The sequence below is a fragment of the Nerophis ophidion genome, linkage group LG28, assembly GCF_033978795.1.
Source record: "Nerophis ophidion isolate RoL-2023_Sa linkage group LG28, RoL_Noph_v1.0, whole genome shotgun sequence".
Classification (NCBI taxonomy): domain Eukaryota; kingdom Metazoa; phylum Chordata; class Actinopteri; order Syngnathiformes; family Syngnathidae; genus Nerophis; species Nerophis ophidion.
Window position 1 is genome coordinate 23,148,729 of NC_084638.1, and position 22,746 is coordinate 23,171,474.

Genomic DNA, 22,746 nt, shown 5'->3' on the forward strand with positions numbered 1-22,746 from the left:
TGTCTTGCTCACCCTCTATCTATTTCTTTCTCTCTTTTTCTCTTTCTTGCTCTATCTATCTCTTTCTTTCTCGCTCTCTCCCTCCAGCTCTTCCTGTCTCTCATTTCTCTCTCTCGCTATCTCTCTTTCTTTCTATTTCTCACACTCACTCTTTCTCTCTATCTATCTGTATTTCTTAAGTTGCTCTTGCTCTCTCTCTCTCTCCCTCCCCCGTATTCTCCATCTTTAACCATGCTTTTCTCTTTCTCTCTCTCTCTCTTCTTCAGTCTCTATCTCTTTCTTTCCCTATCTTTCTCACCCTCTATCTCTTGCTCTCTTTTTCTCTTTCTCGCTCTATCTCTTTTTTTCTCTTTCTCGCTCTCTCCCTCTAGCTCTTCCTCTCTCTCATTCCTCTCTCTCGCTGTCTCTCTTTCTTTTTCCGTCACACTCACTCTCTTTCTCTATCTCTTAGGTATCTGTCTCTTCTTTCTCTCTCTCTGTCCCTCTCCCCCTCCCCCAGTTATGGGCATCTACCCGTATTCTCCATCTTTAATCACGCTCCTCTATTTCTCCCTCTCTCTATCTCTTTAGCTCTCTCCTTCTCTCTCTTCTTTCTCTCTCTTCCTCCCTCTCTATCTCTTTCTTTCTCTCTTTTTGTCTTGCTCACCCTCTATCTATTTCTTTTCCTCTGTTTCGCTCTATCTATCTCTTTCTTTCTCGCTCTCTCCCTCTAACTCTTCCTCTCTTTCATTTCTCTCTCTCGCTATCTCTCTTTCTTTCTCTTTCTCACACTCACTCTTGCTCTCTCTATCTATCTGTATTTCTTAATTTTTTCTTGTTCTCTCTCTCTCCCTCCCCCAGTTATGGGCATCTACCCGTATTCTCCATCTTTAACCATGCTCCTCTCTTTCTCTCTCTTCTGTCTCTCTCTCTTCCCCCCTCTCTTTCTCACCCTCTATCTCTTTCTCTCTTTTCTCTATCTCGCTCTATCTATCTCTTTCTTTCTCTTTCTCGCTCTCTCCCTCTAGCTCTTCCTCTCTCTCATTCCTCTCTCTCGTTGTCTCTCTTTCTTTTTCTGTCACACTCACTCTCTTTCTCTATCTCTATCTCTTAGGTATCTGTCTTGCTTTCTCTCTCTCTCTCCCTCCCCCCCTCCCCCAGTTATGGGCATCTACCCGTATTCTTCATCTTTAATCACGCTCCTCTATTTCTCCCTCTCTTTAGCTCTCTCCTTCTCTCTCTTCTTTCTCTCTCTTCCTCCCTCTCTATCTCTTTCTTTCTCTCTTTTTGTCTTGCTCACCCTCTATCTATTTCTTTTCCTCTGTTTCGCTCTATCTATCTCTTTCTTTCTCGCTCTCTCCCTCTTACTCTTCCTCTCTTTCATTTCTCTCTCTCGCTATCTCTCTTTCTTTCTCTTTCTCACACTCACTCTTGCTCTCTCTATCTGTATTTCTTAATTTTTTCTTGCTCTCTCTCTCTCTCCCTCCCCCAGTTATGGGCATCTACCCGTATTCTCCATCTTTAACCATGCTCCTCTCTTTCTCTCTCTTCTGTCTCTCTCTCTTCCCCCCTCTCTTTCTCACCCTCTATCGATCTCTTTCTCTCTTTTCTCTATCTCGCTCTATCCATCTCTTTCTTTCTCTTTCTCGCTCTCTCCCTCTAGCTGTTTCTCTCTCTCGCTATCTCTCTTTCTTTTTCTCTCACACTCACTCTTTATCTCTATCTCTTAGGTATCTCTCTCACTCTCCCTCTCCCCCTCCCCCAGTTATGGGCATCTGCCCGTATTCTCCATCTTTAACCATGCTCCTCTCTTTCTCCCTCTCTGTATCTATCTCTTTAGTTTTCTCTTTCTCTCTCTTCTGTCTCTATCTCTTTGTCCCTCTCTATCCCTTTCTTTTTCTCTCTTTGTCTTGCTCACCCTCTATCTATTTCTTTCTCTCTTTTTCTCTTTCTCGCGCTATCTCTCTCTCTCTCTTTCTCTCTCTCTCCCCCTCCCCCAGTTATTGGCATCTACCGGTATTCTCCATCTTTCACCATGCTGTATCAGCCATATTTGATGTCAATTGTATCTCATGCTTCTGTGACAGGTGAGAAACCCTTCAGATGTCCAGAGTGCCCCCAGACCTTTCGGATCAAGAAGACCTTGACGAAGCACATGGTTATCCATTCTGACGACCGTCCTTTCAACTGCCAACACTGCAACGCCACCTTTAAAAGGAAAGACAAGCTCAAGTATCACGTGGACCACGTGCACTGTAACCGCTCGCCCGAGCAGCCCCTCGGAACGCCCGGCCAGGACAAATTGGGCCCGGATCCTTTTATTGCAGCGCCGAAGTCAGCGGTGCAATCCGGCGACGCGCCTACTAACGTGTGCGTTCCTGTCACCTTAGTCCCCGTCCAGATGGCAGGTGGCGAACTGGACGCTCACAGGGCCGACACTCAGACGCACGGCATTGACAGCATGCAGCCTGAAGCGCAGCAGCAGCAGCAGAACCCTGGCTACCAGTCCGCCACAGAGCTGGCCTTTTTAGAGAAGTACACCATCGCACCACAGTCCGCCAACATTGTTCACCCCATGAGGCCCGATCAGATTCTAGATGCCCGAGAGCAGTCATACTTAGGAACGCTGCTTGGTTTGGAGTCTACTTCCTCCATGGAGGACGTTGTTAGAGTTACAATTACCTAAACAATATTACCGTATTTTCCAGAAAAAAAAGACCATTTTGCCATATGCTATTTTTTTCCAATATAAGTCGCAGTTTTATACATTGTAAAATTAGTCATTTACACAGAATATTTTTTAAGTTTTTTTACATACCTTTATTGTTTCCAAACAATGTCTGTGACGCGGCAGTAAAACGGCTGATCAAACAAAACAGAAGTCATCATCCCGGACCCACTAGCTGCGGAAGCTCGCTCTCCAATCAGCTAAACAGACTCAATAACTCCACGGTGACGTTTTGGTAAATTTACTGAAAAATTTCTGGAACTGAAACAATACAAAAAGAATGCCGTTGTAATAATAGCTAATGTTAATGACGCCAGCTTGATTACACTGCGATAGCACGGACAAATATGCATGAAAGTTCTCTTACAGACATCACACATTGGACGATTTAGTGAGTATGAATTGTTTTAGTTGCATTGTAAAACTTACAAACGTTGATGGATGAAGAATCCATGCGAGTAAAAACGCTATGGACGATGAGAAGACGGAACAACACTTCTACTTCTGGTTCATAGCTTTAAACAGAAGAAAACACTTATCAGCTCCTGCAATGAGCGAACTCTTCCAAAAAATGGCACCATAGCACAAACAATAACACATGCATGTTTTATTTGCTTTAGCAAAGAAAAATCCAAAAATTTGCAACACGGGGTTCAAAGTGTAGGGAAAAAAGTAGCGACTTTTTACGATATAGGTTATCTAAATGACTTTTAAGATGCTTTAGTATTCTTGCAAGAAGGGACAACAATAATTTTCAAAAGCGCAGCTTGTTCAGGAAATGCTACCTTTGCCAAACGCACTCTACTATTGTTTCTGTGCCCTGACCCTGAACGCAACACTTGACAGTTCAATCAGTATAAGGCTGCAACGATTAATCAATTAAAGTATTATTAACAGTTTGAGTGTAACTAAAAAAGATCAAATCTGGTTTGCTAGGAATGCCCGGAACTTTAAATACGCGGACCTAGTTCCCACACGGCCGCTGCAATCGGGCGCACACAAGAGCGACAGTGGGGCGGCGAACAACAGAGATTTGAGCTTCTTTTATTAAAGCATACGTGTTAAAAGTGCAATTTTAATCTTGATCATGTGGATTTATTCGACAAAAAAGAATGAAAGTTTAAGCAGAAAATCATTGTTTATTTCAACAATTTGACCTAAAATTGACATTGAAGCTGTAAGTGTGTTTTATCCGATTAATCCAACAAACTAATCGATTACTTGATTACCAAAATGATCGAAAGCCGCAGCCTTAAATCAGTTGTTATTGATCAAAGTTAGGACACCAACACTTACCCTATTAGAAAAAGTGTCAATAACCTATGGACAGCTATTTGCAAAATTAAACTCCGTGGGCCTCATCTAATAAGATTAAAAATTACACGTGCAAAGTAACGTGTGAAAACTATAAAATTGCGCGTACTATTAGTAGGCGTGTTGTGGGTGATCTCCTAAGACTGTGTGTACAATAGATTACAAGTGCAAAAGTAGTGCTGCCACTTTTGCAGATTAAGTTTTTGTGTGTATAATGTCAGGTTTAAACACTGATGACATCTATTAAACAAGACAGAAAGCAAGGAATTAAACAGAGACAGAATTACATTTGGCTCAATGAGGAGAAACGCGTACACTTGTACCCTTCATCGTACAGTGTTCCACGCTCTGAAGAAAGATTGTTTTTATTTGGACTTTCCCTGATTACTTGGCAACAGCTGTTTCTAAGGGAGGGAGTCGTAAACAACCACTGCCTTTGGTTACAAAACAGTTCAAAGAAGAGGTCGCCTACTTCCTTTCCGCTTTGTAGTTCTCAGGTCAAGACAAAATCTTTCTGTGGATTACAATACATCAAAGAAACCGAACACCTTCATGTTGCTTCCCATCCTACACAGTGGAGTTTTACAAGCCTTCTTCTTGGTAGGATCAGAGACAGCTTTTGTGTTCTCGCCGGGAACTCAAAAGTTTTGCGATAACTTTGATGCAATTATTCTGACTGTCACTATGGAGACACTCATTTACTGCACTTCCATCGCTTCATATGCTCCAACCTGTAATGTTTTGAGATGTTATGGAAAGTGCACAAATATAATTTGTGCCATATTTTCTTGGCTTTATAGGAGCGTGATTAAGACAACAGAAGCTATTTAACTTACCAGGTAGCATGTACGTTCATAAGTTCTAACTATAGAGGCAAAACCGTAGCCGCAGAAAAGTTTTATCCTTGATAAATGTCATTTAGAGCAGTGTTTTTCAACCGTTTTTTTAGCAAAGGTACATTTTTTGCGTTGAAAAAACCCGGAGGTACACCACCAGCAGACATCATTAAAAAACGAAACTCAGTTGAGAGTAAAAAGTCGTTGTCGCAATTGTTGGATATGACTTTAAACCATAACCCAACATAGATTCTCTCAAAGTATGTGTACTGTCACCACCTGACTTAATTGGAGTTGTTTGCTGTTTTCCTGTGTGTAGTGTTTTAGTTCTTGTATTGCGCTCTTATTTTAATGTTTTTTTTTGTTAAGGTCTTGGTCAAGTGGGTGTGACCCCAGGATGCAGAGATGGGAGACAAGGTGGGATTACAAAATATTAAAACATTTGATTAGACAAAAAGGGATAACTAAGGGCGATGGGGCAGAAAAGCACACCATGTAATCAGGATAAAATAGGTTCCTCAGAGGTCGGCAGGTGAAAGGGCCAGGGCAAACTGAGTATGGCAAGAGTCCAACCCAAGAAATCCTTTTACCCCAGGGGGACTAGGAAATAAACACACAAGAGGTTAGGGGATTCAGGACAAAGAAGCGAAAACGTACCGGGACTGCTGAAGCAGGTTCATGCACGAGATGATGAGTTCGGGATTCAATAACCGGCGAGGCCAACCAAGCTGTCAGTGGCGAGCCTAAATACTGCCAGGTTAATTGAGAGCAGGTGTGCCACGAGGCCCGCCCCTTGCCGAGGATGAAACACTGATAACACAGGTGCAGAAAAGAAGAAGGCAGGATAAAACTAAAACACAACATTTTTCTCCTTTTTTGGTATTTTCCTGTAGCAGTTTCATGTTTTCCTTTGAGCCATCTTTCCCGCATCTACTTTGTTTTAGCAATTAAGAAGATTTTAGTTGTTTTTATCCTTCTTTGTGGGGCCATTGTTGATTGCCATGTCATTGTGGACGCCGTCTTTGCTCCACAGTAAGTCTTTGCTGTCGTCCAGCATTCTGTTTGTGTTTACTTTGCAGCCAGCTCAGTTTTAGTTTCATTCTGCGTAGCCTTCCCTAAGCTTCAATGCCTTTTCTTAGGGGCACTTACCTTTTGTTTATTTTTGGTTTAAGCATTAGATACCTTTTTACCTTCACGTTGCCTCCCACTGTTTTTGACATCTACAAAGCAATTAGCTACCGGCTGCCACCTACTGATGTGGAAAAGTATTACACGGTTACTCTGCCGAGCTATAAACAGCACCGACTTAATTTGCAGACTATAATTACCCATCCATCCATCCATCCATCCATTTTCTACCGCTTATTCCCTTTCCGGGTCGCGCCTATCTCAGCTACAATCGGAAGGAAGGCGGGTTACACCCTGGACAAGTTGCCACCTCATCGCAGGGCCAACACTATAATTAGATAGATAGATAGTACTTTATTGATTCCTTCAGGAGAGTTCCTTCAGGAAAATTAAAATTCCAGCAGCAGTGTACAGAGTTGAGATCAATTTTAAAAAAAAAAGTAAAAAGTAAATAATGGGGGTTTAAAAGGAAACAAAATAGAGAAATATTACAAAAAGAATAAAAACAATGGGAATAACAATATAACAGTAAAATAAGAATATAACAAGACAAAGTAGGCAGTAGTGACCATGTTATTACTGGTTTGCAAAAAATATTTTTAACCCAAATAGGTGAAATTAGACTATACCTCACGGAACACTAGTGTGCCGCGGCACAGTGGTTGAAAAACACTGATTTAGAGTGATTTTGCATTATCTCCTCCCAGTATTGTGGGCTTGTGTATATTCTGTATATTCGTGAAAACGAAGTTAGAGTTTTATAAGGAATCCGGCCTGGTGGTGCCTCTAGTTTCATTTTAAAGATGTGACAGTCTAACAGTCGCCATTTGTGGATAACATAAGTACATCAGGTCAATAACCGGGAATTGTACTTTGAAGCGTGCACAGAGTGGACTTCATCCGACCCTGTCCAAACAACCTTTCCCGCCAATGACACACACACATGGTCGCAGATTACACAACCTGCTCACTGAACTTTGTGGATTTTATTTAAAAAAAACTAAACATTCAAGCACCATTTATAATGCAAAACTACACACATTTAAATCCAAAACACTCTCTCCACACTTATCTATGATTGGTGCATTTTAGCTGTTTATTTCTGATATATAAGTAACATACATGAGTTCAAACCCCGGCCGAGTCATACCAATTACTGTGAAAATGGGAGCCATTACCTCCCTGCTTGGCACTCAGCATCAAGGGTTGGAATTGGGGGTTAAATCACCAAAAATGTTTCCTGGGCGCTGCCAGCGCTGCTGCCCACTGCTCCCCTCACCTCCCAGGGGGTGATCAAGGGCGATGGGTCAAATGCTGAGAATAATTTCGCCACACCTAGCATGTGTGTGTCAATCATTGGTACTTTTAACTTAATACATACACACACTTCCTTGTGTTTGTTACCTTCTTGTGACCTCCGAAAAATATATAGATATATAAAGATTTGCATTTACAACATTAATAATGTATACATACTATGTAAATATAAACAAGGTAAGCTTTTTAGCTCATTATTTATTTTATTTTATTTTATTTTATTGTTTTTATCCATCCATCCATCTTCTTCCGCTTATCTGAGGTCGGGTCACGGGGGCAGCAGCCTAAGCAGGGAAGCCCAGACTTTCCTCTCCCCAGCCACTTCGTCCAGCTCTTCCCGGCTCGATTGTTTTTTAATCTTCATTATTTACTTCAAGGTATGACAGTATGTCTCTGTATACATATTGGGTTTTTTTTTTCATTATTAATTTTGGCCAAAGGGGGTGTAGATTCCTAGTGAAGCATTAGCTTGACGCTCCTCTACTTTCTCCTGCTCCCGCTTGCTGCGGCAACGACAAACAAAACTCCAGACGCTCCTCTTCGTTTTGTACCGTTTGCTTGTGAACGTAATCATTTCACAAACGTAAAACAATAACAATGTGGGAACAAATGAATGGAAAAATAAAGCGAGTTTGTTACAGTAAGAAAGAGTTAGAAAAAAAGTAAGGTCAAAACCATATTACCAAACAGATTCTTCCGCCATATATGCAATTAAACAGTTACGTAATCTTCACTGTATGAAAGCAGTATAAAATAGTACATCATCAAATTATTCAGACAAATATAATAATTACAAATAAAGTGTACCTTATAATTATTCTAAGCATGTCATATATACATTTTCGTATCATACAAATAATGTAAATAGTCCCCTTTTGGCTGAATAAACATAAAGTACCCTCCATAAAATGTAAATGAACTAAAACAGCATTTAGGCTCCTACAGGGGGCGCATTTCAATTCCTTACACACACTTGTTATTTCATATGTTGACCAGAAGGGGAGCACTTTTAAAAGTTAAAGTATCCCTCCAGGTTTGGTGAAATTACTCTCTGCATTTGACCCATCCTTGTGTTCCACTCAATTAGGAGGTGAGGGGAGCAGTGAGCAGCAGTGGTGTCCGCGCTCAAGAATCATTTTTGGTGATTTAACCCCCAATTCCAACCCTTGATGCTGAGTGCCAAGCAGGGAGGTATCCATGACTCCATGCATCCATGACGCTTCCTGACTATATGTTACACCCCCGCGCCCCCAACCCCGCCCACCTTACCGAGGCACGGGGGGGGGGCGGTGTTTGGTGCTAGCGGTGATGATAGTATAGTCAGGACGAGTCATGGATGCAAATAATTCTGTGTATTTGTTGTGTTGCGTTTATGTTGTGTTACTGTGAGGATGTTCTCCCAAAATGTGTTTGTCGTTCTTGTTAGGTGTGGCTTCACAGCGTGGCGCATATTACTAACAGTGTCAAAGTTGTTTATATCACAACCATCAGTGTACTCTGTGTCACCCAGGATGCCTTGCAGTTGTGTGCGTGTGTCTGCGGAAGCTACATACAAACTTGTTGCTGGACTGACAAGCAGTTTGTACATGTTGTAGAAGGCGTCAAAGGCACTGGCTTCGTAGCACGCCCTTATTCTTGTTATCTGGGTGACCGCCAGCAGATATTTGCGAGAATGTACGCGGCTCCTATTGTCTTCTTTACTTTGTGACACAGGTCAAAATGGCTCTTTGAGTGGTAAAGGTTGCCGATCCCTGAACTATGTATATTAAATATTTCCGAATGGTTCAACCGCCACCCGCCCGAATATATTTAAAATCTATTTTTTCGTCACGTCACCCGCCCGACCCGCTGTTTATCCACGGATGATACCACAAACCGCGCATCTCTAGCATATAGACAATTATTTCATCCGCAACCGCATCACAAAAGTTGTCATCCATCCGAACCAACATTTTATCAAAACCACACCCGCCCGCCGCCCGCCTGTTTTATATCTAATAAGGACGATGCAAGGCATTAGTGAGGTTAGAACTCTTTTGCCTGTTAAAGAAAGGAGGCTGATCAAATGCAGCAGAGACATTCAATGAGTGATAATATTATTTATCATTATCATAATATGATGGTCATTTCCATTAAGAAAGTATTGACTATTGTTGCCAATGCCCTCAGATCAGGAGTGCGTTCCTCACACGATGCTTTTAAGAAGTTAAAAAAAATGTTTTAGAATGACTTGGCCTATATTTTCGTTAGGTAAAAATACATGTTCTGAATTTATTTCAATGAATATTAAAGGCCTACTGAAATGCGATTGTCTTATTTAAACGGGGATAGCAGGTCCATTCTATGTGTCATACTTGATCATTTCGCGATATTGCCATGTTTTTGCTGAAATGATTTAGTAGAGAACATCCACGATAAAGTTCGCAACTTTTGGTCGCTAATAGAAAAGCCCTGCCTTTACCGGAAGTATGTGCGCGTGACGTCACCAGTTGCAGGGCTCCACACATATTCACATTGTTTATAATGGGAGCCACCAGCAGTAAGAGCGATTCGGACCGAGAAAGCGACAAATTCCCCATTAATTTGAGTGAGGATGAAAGATTTGTTAATTACGATATTGATAGTGAAGGAATAGAAGAAAAAAAAATCGGCGGAAAAGTGAGCGTTTCAGATGTAATTAGACACATTTACTAGGATAATTCTGGAAGATCCCTTATTTGCTTATTGTTTTAATAGTGTTTAAGTGAAATTTTATAGATTGTAAAGACATACGTCGAGGTCGGATGGCTGCGGTGAACAGGCAGTGTCTCAGAGAGAAGCTGAGGAGCCAAGCTCACAGCTGCCGCTGCTGCAGGACGACGAATAATCCAATGATTTCTCCGGTAAGATATATATCACAATTTCCCCATCCAAAAACATGCTGGTTGACTGCTCCGCTTCACAACAAACAAAGAAACATTGAATGTCTCGGTGCTAAAGACAGCTGCAATCCACCGCTTTCCACCAACAGCATTGTTTTTTATAGTCTCCATTATTAAAAGAACTAATTGCAAAAGATTCAGCAACACAGATGTCCAAAATACTGTGTAATTATGCGGTCAAAGCAGACGACTTTTAGCCGTAAGTGGTGCTGAGCTAATATTTCCTGAGAGTCCGTGACGTCACGTGTACGCGTCATCATTCCGCGACGTTTTCAACAAGAAACTCGCAGGAAATTAAAAATTGCAATTTAGTAAACTAAAAAGGCCGTATTGGCATGTGTTGCAATGTTAATATTTCATCATTGATATATAAACTATCAGACTGCGTGGTCGGTAGTAGTGGGTTTTTAGTAGGACTTTAACTTGTTAACATTATAATGCTCAAATAGGGACGAGGGCGGCGTGCACAGTGAAACTGAACAATTTCGCGACAAAGATGAACATTTATTGATGGATCTGCAGCCATGACAAAATATCAGACAATCTCCATTGTCAACGACAGGCAGGAAAATAAAGACAAACACATAGCCTATGTTGTAGGCATAGGCTCATAAGTTTTTAAGTTGAAATAAAGAAATAAAATAAAAAAATGGGCCTCATAAGCCTTAGGACAGGGGTAGGGTACCTATAGCTCGCGAACCAGATGTGGCTCTTTTGATGACTGCTTCTGGCTCTCGGATGAATCTGAGCTGACATTGCTTAACACGATAAGTAATTAATAATTCTACTTGTCATTACAGTGTTAAAAATAATGTTCAAAATATAAAACATTCTCATGCATTTTTAATCCATCCATCCGTTTCCTACCGCACCTGTTCAAGAAGTTGCGTTAATGGTAAGAAGTTATTTATTTATAATTGGTTAGTGTGGGGCTTGCCCTCCTGGGGGTTCTTCAGACCACCAAGCACCGACATGAGAGCCTGTTTCAGGGTTACAATATTGTTTTATTTTTCAAAAAGTCTCTCAGTTGCTTTACAGAAATGGTATTTTTCTTTTTTCGTTCTCGCTCGCGCTCTGGCTCCAGCCCCAACCCCGTCTCTCCTCCTGGCTGCTGCTAATAACAGAGCGACAGGTGATTAGATAACAAGGCCCAGGTGGGCCTTCTACTTACCTGTCGCTGATTTCGAGGCCGATCATGGCACACCCCAGTTTGCTGCAGGGGGCCACGCCCCCTTCCACAGTTATCTTCAAAATAACAATGTTATTACAAAGAATAAGAGACCTATTATACTCTAGAAATGTTGGTCTTACTTACTTTTAGTTGTGTTCAGCGTTAAAAAAAATATTATATGGCTCTTCCGGAAATACATTTTAAAATATTTGGCTTTTTGGCTCTCTCAGCCTTGGGCTGTCAATCACGCGCACAAACCTAAATTATTCAATAACATATGTATGTCATCCCTATTTAAACAAAAATAGGTTAAATAAATAATAATAATAAATTACCTGCAACTTATTGGCCAAGGCAGGGCTTCACGGTGGCAGAGGGGTTAGTGCGTCTGCCTCACAATACGAAGGTCCTGCAGTCCTGGGTTCAAATCCAGGCTAGGGATCTTTCTGTGTGGAGTTTGCATGTTCTCCCCGTGAATGCGTGGGTTCCCTTCGGGGACTCCGGCTTCCTCCCACTTCCAAAGACATGCACCTGGGGATAGGTTGATTGGCAACACTAAATGGTCCCTAGTGTGTGAATGTGAGTGTCAATGTGGTCTGTCTATCTGTGTTGGCCCTGCGATGAGGTGGCGACTTGTCCAGGGTGTACCCCGCCTTCCGCCCGATTGTAGCTGAGATAGGCGCCAGCGCCCCCCGCGACCCCGAATGGGAATGAGCGGTAGAAAATGGATGGATGGATTATTGGCGAAGGCAAATAGCTGAAGGGGGGAAATCAAACCCATCAGACTGCTCTTTATCATCAAACTTAAATTCTAATGAAAATAGACGATCGCAACAAACCAAAAAGGCTAAATAGCCTTACATTGTAACCAATCGGAGATGCGCTTCACTTGAAAGCGAGGCCTAATAATTAACACACAGTTGTATATCTCCAATAGAAAAAAAACACAATAAACAACGCAACTGCCTTAAAGGCCTACTGAAATGAGATTTCCTTATTTAAACGGGGATAGCAGGTCCATTCTATGTGTCATACTTGATCATTTCGCGATATTGCCATATTTTTGCTGAAAGGATTTAGGAGAGAAAATCGACGATAAAGTTCGGCACTTTTGGTACCTTTACCGGAAGTCGCAGACGATGACGTCGCAAGTGTGGGGGCTCCTCACATCCTCACATTGATTTTAATGGGAGCCTCCAACAAAAACAGTGATTCGGACCGAGAAAACGACAATTTCCCCATTATTTTTGAGCGAGGATGAAAGATTTGTGTTTGAGGATATTGATACCGACGGACCAGAAGAAAAAAAAACGCGATAGCATTGGGACGTATTCCGATGTTTTTAGACACATTTACTAGGATAATTCTGGGAAATCCCTTATCTTTCTATTGTGTTGCTAGTGTTTTAGTGAGTTTAATAGTACCTGATAGTCGGAAGGGTGTCTCCACGGGTGTCTTGATGCCATGTCTCACGGGAGTCGACGGCAGCTGTACGGACGACACAAGCTCAGCCGATATCCGGTAAGTGGCGACTTTTTAACCACAATTTTCTCACCGAAACCTGCTGGTTGAAATTCGGTTGGGATCCATGTTCTCTTGGGATCCATAGGAAAGTTTCAGCTCCGGGAATTTTAAACGAGGAATCACCGTGTGTTTGTGTGGCTACTAAAGGCTAAAGCGTCCCAACTCCTTTTTTCTACTGTGACTTCTCCATTATTAATTGAACAAATTGCAAAAGATTCAGTAACACAGATGTCCAAAATACCGTGTAATTATGCCGTTAAAGCAGACGACTTTTAGCTGTGTGTGTGCGTAGCACTCATACTTCCTAAAAATGCGTGACGTCCTGCGTACACGTCATCATTACACGACGTTTTCAAGACGAAACTCCCGGGAAATTTAAAATTGTAATTTAGTAAACTAAAAAAGCGGTATTGGCATGTGTTGCAATGTTAATATTTCATCATTGATATAAACTAATAGTGGGTTTCAGTAGGCCTTTAATTTGCATTGTAGTGCGCCCAAACAACACGTAACCATTAAAAACTATTCAGCTGACCGAACTCAATATAGGTTAGACATGGGCTTATTTGGTATAGCCTAGGTAACGTAGACTAATTCGTTTAACATATCCAACCGTATGTCTACTTACAGTGGGGCAAAAAAGTATTTAGTCAGCCAGCGATTGTGCAAGTTCTCCCACTTAAAATGATGACAGAGGTCTGTCATTTTCATCATAGGTACACTTCAACTGTGAGAGACGGATTGTGGAAAAAAAATCCAGGAATTCACATTGTAGGAATTTTAAAGAATTTATTTGTAAATTATGGTGGAAAATAAGTATTTGGTCAATAACAAAAATTCAACTCAACATTTTGTAATATAACCTTTGTTGGCAATAACAGAGGTCAAACAATTACTATAGGTCTTTACCAGGTTTGCATACACAGTAGCTGGTATTTTGGCCCATTCCTGTGATGTTTTGGGGCTGTCGCCGAGCAACACAGAGTTTCAACTCCCTCCACAGATTTTCTATGGGGTTGAGGTCTGGAGACTGGCTAGGCCACTCTAGGACTTTCAAATGCTTCTTACGGAGCCACTCCTTCGTTGCCCGGGCGGTGTGTTTGGGATCATTGTCATGCTGGAAGACCCAGCCACGTTTCATCTTCAAAGCTCTCACTGATGGAAGGAGGTTTTGGCTCAAAATCTCACGATACATGGCCCCGTTCATTCTTTCCTTAGCACGGATCAGTCGTCCTGTCCCCTTAGCAGAAAAACAGCCCCAAAGCATGATGATTCCACCCCCAGGCTTCACAGTAGGTATGGTGTTCTTGGGATGCAACTCAGTATTCTTCTTCCTCCAAACACGACGAGTTGAGTTTATACCAAAAAGTTCTATTTTGGTTTCATCTGACCACATGACATTCTCCCATGTGCTCTCTGGCAAACTTCAGACGGGCCTGGACATGCGCTGGCTTAAGCAGGGGGACACGTCTGCCACTGCAGGATTTGATTCCCTGTCGGCGTATGTGTTACTGATGGTAACCTTTGTTACTTTGGTCCCAGCTCTCTGCCGTTCATTCACCAGGTCCCCCCGTGTGGTTCTGGGATTTTTGCTCACCGTTCTCACGATCATTTTGACCCTACGGGATGAGAACTTGCGTGGAGCCCGAGATCAAGGGAGATTATCAGTGGTCTTGTATGTCTTCCACTTTCTGATAATTGCTCCCACAGTTGGTTTTTTCACACCAAGCTGCTTGCCTATTGTAGATTCACTCTTCCCAGTCTGGTGCTGGTCTACAAATTATTTTCCTGGTGTCCTTCGACAGCTCTTTGGTCTTGGCCATAGTGGAGTTTGGAGTCTGACTGTTTGAGGCTCTGGACAGGTTTTCTTTTATACAGATAACGAGTTCAAACAGGTGCCATTAATACAGGTAACAAGTGGAGGACAGAAGAGCTTCTTAAAGAAGAAGTTACAGGTCTGTGAGAGCCAGAGATCTTCCTTGTTTGAAGTGACCAAATACTTGTTTTCCACCATAATTTTACAAATAAATTCTTTAAAATTCCTACAATGTGAATTCCTGGATTTTTTTTTTTCACATTCTGTCTCTCACAGCTGAAATGTACCTATGATGAAAACTACAGACCTCTGTCATCATTTTAAGTGGGAGAACTTGCACAATCGGTGGCTGACTAAATACTTTTTTGCCCCACTGTACTTTTTTTTTGTTAACACTATGCAGGACTAAAATGGCATCTACAGTGCCAGGATTCAGGCGAGAGTGCCTGGCCTCTAAAATGCGCCCTGCTGGGCTGAAGGAGCATTCATTTGCGGCACTTGTTGGTGGGACTCATAGGATTCTCTTGGCAAGGTGTTGTAGTCGTGGGAATGATTGTCCTTGTTTCCCCCAAAAGGAAAGTAGATTTTCCTCTGCTGATCCGTCGAGATGGAAGTTTGTAGAGGAATAATCCTCTACTTCATCAACAATCACCGGTGTATCCTCCTCCCATTCTGTGAAGTCAATCCTTTTCTTTTTCGGTGATGCGCTATCAGCTCCACTTAAAGGACCGATAAAATCTATTAAAGCCTAATATGTTACACCTATAAAACAGTCAGTCAACATAACATAAACTTAATAGCCCAGGCAGGCAGGCAATGTATCAACTGACCTTGCTCTGTTGCTGATTGGGGCTCGGTGACAGGGTTTTCTTCTCCAACACGACTGACCCAGACGCTTTCCTCTGGAAGAAGTTCCCGAACTTGCATAATCACCTCTCGTCTGTCCTCTTCTGCCAGCATTTTCAGCTACTTAAATTCCGGGTGGAGAAAAGTGGCGATTTTGTGAGTAGCAGTTGGATGCATCTTCTCATCAAGCAGAGCGGAGTGTTTTCATTTAAGGTGGGTCTCCAGTGTTTTTTCAGCTTGAAAAACCAGAGCAGAACCATCTGAACGGTTGGGTGATGTTCTCCTTCAAGCTCGCTGATTGCTGACTTGAAAAGGGTGAGAAACTCGATCAAGTGTGCGAGTTGATCCTGGTGAATGCCATCGAGGCGATGTTCTTGGTCTTTGCTCCGTAGCAGCTCTCTGATGTCTTGGTATTGTTTCCTGGATTGATTCCAACATCGTGACTTTACCGTTCCATCGCACATCACATTCTTGATTCACGGTATGCTTTAGGCCGGCGACGGCACCGGTTCTTTTCAGAAATGCAACAAGCTCTTTGAAGTAATCGATCATGTCCAGGACATCTTCAATGCCCTCATAGTCAACCTTTCTACTGAAGGTGTGTCTCAGCACCGTGTTCAAGATGTGTGCGGAGCACGGAATCCAGTGGTAAGAGCGGAGTGCGGCTTTTATGTTAGGGCCCTGGTCACTGACAAAAACTACCTTAGATGGCTGTATTCCGTAGGACCTCAGTACACTGGTTATCTGCTCTTGAAGGTTTTTGATGGTTTTTTTCAGTGTTTGGTCAAACTCCACTGTTGCCAAAATGCGATTTTCCAGCTTCCACTCCCTGATGTAGTGACACGTAAGGACTGTGTATGCTCTCTTTTTAAATTCATCTGTCCACATATCTGTGGTTACAGAAATACCTCCGTTGTTGCTGATGGCTTTTTGGATGTCCTCCGAAAGTGTCTGCAGCTTTGCCCGATCATACAGTTTGCCGATGGAGTAGGATGGCACCAGCATCCACGGCACGGCACTTAGCGCCTATGTCAATCAGCACCTGGGCCACTTGTTGAAACCCTTTACCCGAGACTATATCAAACGGGCGCGTATCATTAGTGCACAGGTCCACACATGCATCTGTAAGCTTTGTTTTAACATCCTGTGGCACTCTTCTGGGATCACGACGGACAAAACTGCTCATGCTCAGGGTGTTTGTGGAAGTTTGGGGTTTTGCACAAATGTGACGCACCATGTTAGATGTCCCGGTTTTCTGACTGTCGTAGACATAAACAGCGTTGCAGCCAGGGCCTGAAATTAACTTTTTTGACCACCAGCCACTGTGGCAGGTGGATTTTGAAATCCACCTGCCACAGTGGTTTTTTACCAGCCCAAATTTTCTGTGCCTACAATAAAGGTGAACGACTCAGAAAATGCTTAAAGGGGAACATTATCACAATTTCAAAAGTGTTAAAACCAATAAAAAATCAGTTCTCGGTGGCTTATTTTATTTGTTGAAGTTTTTTTCAAAATTTTACCCGTCCCGGAATATCTTTAAAAAAAGCTTTAAAGTGCTTGATTTTCGCTCTCTCGAAGCCACTGTCTATTTTCCTAGTGTGACGTCATACAGTGCTGCTAATGTAAACAAACAATGGCGAATAGCACAGCAAAATATAGCGACATTAACTCGGATTCAGACTCGGATTTCAGCGGCTTAAGCGATTCAACAGATTACGCATGTATTGAAACGGATGGTTGGAGTATGGAGGCAGATGGCGAAAATGAAGTTGAAGAAGAAACTGAAGCTATTGACGCTATTCGGCCATAGCATGGGTGTACCTAATGAAGTGGCCCATAGCATGGCCGAATAGCTGCGTTAGCAGCGCCGGTAAAATGTGCGGACCAAACGATCAGGACTTTCGCATCTTGTGACACTGGAGCAACTTAAATCCGTCGATTGGTGTTTTTTTTGCATTAAATGTGGGTGGAAGGAAACGTAATATAGTTTCAAATGTACATATAGCTAGCGTAAATAGCATGTTAGCATCGATTAGCTGGCAGTCACGCCGCGACCAAATATGTCTGATTAGCACATAAGTCAACATCAACAAAACTCACCTTTGTGATTTCGTTGACTTTATCGTTGCAAATGCATCTGCAGGTTATCCATACATCTCTGTGCCATGTCTGTCATCGCCGGTAAAATGTGCAGACACTCGGGCACATTCAATGGGGGTCTGGCAGCAGACACTTTCGCATCTTCGGGCCAGTGGTGCAACTTGAATCCCTCCCTGTTAGTGTTGTTACACCCTCCGACAACACACCGACGAGGCATGATGTCTCCAAGGTTCCAGAAAATAGTCGAAAAAACGGAAAATAACAGCTGAGACCTGGTGTTTGTATGTTTGAAAAAATGAAAATGGCGCCTTTCTTACCTAGGCAGCGTCACGTACTGACGTCATCGCTCTGAGAGCCATAAACAGAAAGGCGTTCAATTCGCCAAAATTCACCCATTTGTAGTTCGGAAATCGGTTAAAAAAATAAATGGTCTTTTTTCTGCAACATCAAGGTATATATTGACGCTTACATAGGTCTGGTAATAATGTTCCCCTTTAAGAATGGTTCTTGAACTTGTACAGAATACACATCAAAGTGCTGTCTGGTTATTAACCATTAATGACTAGACCTAAATGGTACTTACATCCACACGTAGTCAGAGAAGGGTCTCATCTTCTTTCCAATTGCGTGTACGTTCCGAAACAGGAGCTTCATCCTCTCCAACTGCGCTGTTTTCATTGAGGTCAGTGCCTTGACCACAGCTGTCAGCTCCGGGGGAGCCGTCTTCCCCACTTTGCAGTTGATCGTTTGCAAGTGGCTTTTTGAGGACTCTTGGTCCTTAATTGCCTCTAACTTTAAGTTTTTTGTCCCGATTACAAATGGGTTTGATTTCGCTTTACATACGGCAATCCTGACAGTACATCTCTTCTGTTGTCCCGAACCTTGCCATCCCTGCTTACTTTCCACTTGGTATTAAAACGTCTTTTTTTATTTTCTTTTTAAATCGTCCTCCTTTTGTTGGCCTGTTAAAGCCGGCGCTGGCCTCTTCACGCCAGCGATATGCCGCCACATTTTGGTTTTAAAATCCAAGAAAATGGTGCGGGGGCTTGCTTAGAACACACAACACACATAGGCTACCTGATTGGTCAGTGTTGTGTTGTCTTATTGGCTACCTGCCAATGTGGCAGGTAGATTGACAGTTTCATCCGCCAATCCCAAAAGTTACCCGCATTTGGTGTGGGGGCGGGTGCCAATTTCATGCCCTGGTCGCAGCTTTTGCAAATCACGTAGCCAGCATTGCTATCATCCTAAAAACGAGTCCGCGCTGAACTTTTCTGGTCTTTTCTTCCCCTGGTCTTTAGTAATCCCTTTTATAGTTTTTCGCGTACCACGTTTGCTGCCGACGTTGCCATCTTTTTCTTTTTTTCTTCTTCTTCTGTTGTGTTGTGTTCTGCTGCAGTGCCTGATGATCGATCAAGTGTTGAGGAATGCCAGTGCACTCTGTTTCAAAGAGTGCTGCTTTTTTTTCGTATGTGGGTAACAACATTTAACTATGTATATATATTTCCGAATTGGTTCAACCGCCACCCGCCCGAATTCATCATGTCACCCGCCCGACTAGCGCATCTCCAGTAGACAGTCATTTCAATAGTTGACTACAAAGCTCAGAGCAACAATTATAGCACTATAATAGCATACAACATACTGCCATTAAAAAAATACAACTGGCTCTAAAATTGGCCATTAAAGTAACAGGTAGGGTGCTACTTTTCTTTAATATGTTTCAGAAAACAAGTATGTTTTAACTAACAGTATACATCGAACAAGTATAATTTACAAAGCTGCACTAGAACAACACAGGAGTGCAAGATTTTGTCTGTTAGTTCAGTAACAAGCTACAAAAAATGTTGTTATTGTTTAGCACAAGCCTTTCTCTTCAAGGCAGTGATTCGATTTCTGACGTAATTTTGTTTACACCAGTCCAGTTGCGGTCTCTGCATTGATACACCGAAGACAGTCTATCTTCTGTGGTATCTTGCAAGCGAGTATGAAGTGCATCATGAGTCTTTCAACAGCACCTACCTTACTCTTGTCCCTCTTACGTTTAGAGTTCTAAACCAAAAAGCACAATAGTTTGTGATTTTAAATTAATGTAGACTAATTTCAACAATTCTGTGTACAATATGAATTAGGTATGTGTGGAAGGTCTCTGTCCCAGATCCCCCGTTGATTGGCTGGAATTACCACACCCTGTCGCAGTGGTTTACAATCTTTTAATGTTAGCAGTACATGAGTCCAGTTCTCTCCAGCTTGTCAAAGGTTTTTCTCCGAGTGTGTCTCCGTCTGTCCGTCACTCTCATTTCTCCCCCCTCATGATCCCCAACGCTGCTGATAAAGGGAACAGGTGATTAGATAACTCGTTCCAGTTGAGGTATCTGCTCACCTGTCTGCTGCTTCGTGGCCGGCCCCTGCACACGCCCCGCCCGCAGGGAACGCGTAGGACATGCCCCTCTCCACATGCCTCCACCGCCCGATTCAGGCCGGCCGCGCCAACTTCCCTCCCCCCGCCCCCTCCCTCCGTAGAGGGCTGAGAGAGAAAGTCGGGCACGGCCATCTGAGCCCCCGCCCTGCGGACCACCCTGAAGTTGTAAGGCTGCAGTGCAAGGTACTACCGGGTGATCCTCGCGTTGGTGTCCCTCATGCAGTGGAGCCACTGAGGCGGTTTGTGGTCCGAGTAGAGACTGAAGGCGCGCTCCAACAGGTAGTAGCGGAGGGCCCCGACCACCCACCGGATGGCAAGGCACTCTCTCTCCACCGTGCTGTACCTTGCCTCCCAGTCCGAGAACTTCCGGCTGAGGTACAATACGGGGCGGTCGATGCCCTCCACCTGCTGGGACAGTACCGCCCCCAGTCCCCGACTCGACGCGTCTGCCTGCAGACAGAAAGGGATTTCAAAGTTAGGCATGTGCATCACCGGCTCCTCACAGAGTGCTTTTTTCACCTTCTGTTGCCGGCCCCTGCATACGCCCCGCCCGCAGTAAACGTGTAGGCCACGCCCCTCTCCACAGTATGCTAACTTTTTTTTACTAGTTAACCAATACTATAACCTGCTATAGCAGTGGTTCTCAACCTTTTTTCAGTGATGTACCCCCTATGAACATTTTTTTCATTCAAGTACCCCCTAATCAGAGCAAAAACAAAGAACATAAACAATGAATGAGCTAAACAAGATAGTGCAAAACCAATACGATAAAAGGAGTCGAAAAAAAGTTAAAAAAAAATGTATTAGAAAGTATCCAGTAACAAACGTGTCCGCATCATTCAACTTCCCGCGCCGTGAGCTTGATTTGATGGCTTCCGGACTTTAAATGATCCATCCATCCATTTTCTACCGCTTATTCCCTCTTGGGGTCATGGGGGGCGCTGGTGCCTATCTCAGCTACAATCGGGCGGAAGGCGGATTGTACACCCTGGACAAGTCGCCACCTCAAATAGGTAAATTTTTATCATTCCGGTGGATAAATCCAATCCATTATTGTTATTATTATTTTTATTATAATTACTGGTATCCATTTATCTAAAAAAAAATTTATTTTTTTAAAAAGAAGGGTTTTTAAGCCTTTTTTTAAAAGCATTCACAGCCTCTGGTGCCCTCAGGTGGTCAGGGAGAGCGTTTCACAGACTAGGAGCGGCGGAGCAGAAAGCCCGGTCTCCTACTGATACCGGTTAGAATTTTATCATTCAGTGTTCTCTTTTTGAGTCATTTCACTTGATAAGGCTTTTATTACATTCCGCACTCCAAACCAATGCAAGTATATATGATTCGTGCTCACATCGGATCAATATTGGCATCGCCCAATAATCAAGGCTCTAATATCCGTATCGTATAGGACAGCTTAAGGCAGTGATTGTCAAACTGGTATCTGTACCACTAGTGCGAGGCGGCCTCCATCTAGTGGTACGCCAAAGCATCACCTGATTAAAGTACAGTGTTTTATTTTCCTATATTCAAACCCTGTCAATGTTCAGACTATAGGCCAAAAAATATTCAGTATGCCTGTTAAATAAACCTCTGACTTGTTTTTGATGAATACTTAGGCCTGTTGGGCTACTGTATTTGAATGCTGGTCACTATGGTGGAACTTGGATAAAAAAGTATTGCTGATTATGAACTTCTCATAATTAAACTTATGAGAAGTTTAATTATATTAACTACACACTTTCAGGAATTGTTTTATTGTGTTATTGTAAAGTTTTGTGCGTAGCATTTTAATGAAAAACTTTCTTTTGGAAAATGGCTTTACTTTAACAAAATGTGAAAACAAATGTGGGTGGGTGAATACTTTTTTTTTTATAGACGCCGTTCAACATGTAAATGAATTTATTATAAAAAATGTCACTGAAGCTCTATTCTCATTCTGATGTAATTTTGCATGTGTTAGTAATGTCCTTTTTTTCTATTTTACTGTAGGGATTTTGGCTCAAAAGTCACCACTTTGCATAGTGCATGTATGTTTTGCAGGTGTTGACACTTACTGCAACCACCAACTCTTGAGAACATTGAAGGAGTTTATCTTCAAAATGCTGTCTGTGTTATGAATAAATAAAAACACATAAAAGCTGACATTTATATGGCGCTTACATGACATATGTTATTGATGATAGATTTCTGCTAAAATGACAAAACCTCTGCAGGGATGCTTCTTCTTGGTCAGTGTATGTTTTGGTAATTCCATCCATCTTCCTCCGCTTATCCGAGGTCTGGTCGTGGGGGCAGCAGCCTAAGCCAGGAAGCCCAGACTTCCCTCTCCCCAGCCACTTCGTCCAGCTCTTCCCGGGGGATCCCGAGGCGTTCCCAGGCCAGACATAGTCTTCCCAACGTGTCCTGGGTCTTCCCCGTGGCCTCCTGCCGGTTGGACGTGCCCTAAACACCTCCCTAGGGACCAGATGCCTGAACCACCTCATCTGGCTCCTCTCGATGTTGAGGAGCAGTGGCTTTACTTTGAGTTCCTCCCGGATGACAGAGCTTCTCACCCTATCTCTAAGGGAGAGCCCCACTACCCGGCGGAGGAAACTCATTTCGGCCGCTTGTACCCGTGATCTTGTCCTTTCGGTCATGACCCAAA

General features: G+C 42.8%; 1 protein-coding gene across 1 annotated transcript in view; it reads left to right on the top strand.

The window, feature by feature from the left end:
* The window catches only part of zbtb41 (zinc finger and BTB domain containing 41), a 50,506-nt gene extending 28,262 nt beyond the window's left edge, over positions 1-22,244 (top strand). The window contains exon 11 of the mRNA XM_061891166.1: positions 2,067-22,244. Coding sequence (XP_061747150.1) covers positions 2,067-2,665 — 599 coding nt within the window. The 3' untranslated portion in view covers positions 2,666-22,244. The remainder of the gene's footprint in view (positions 1-2,066) is intronic.
* Positions 22,245-22,746: the final 502 nt, after the last annotated feature.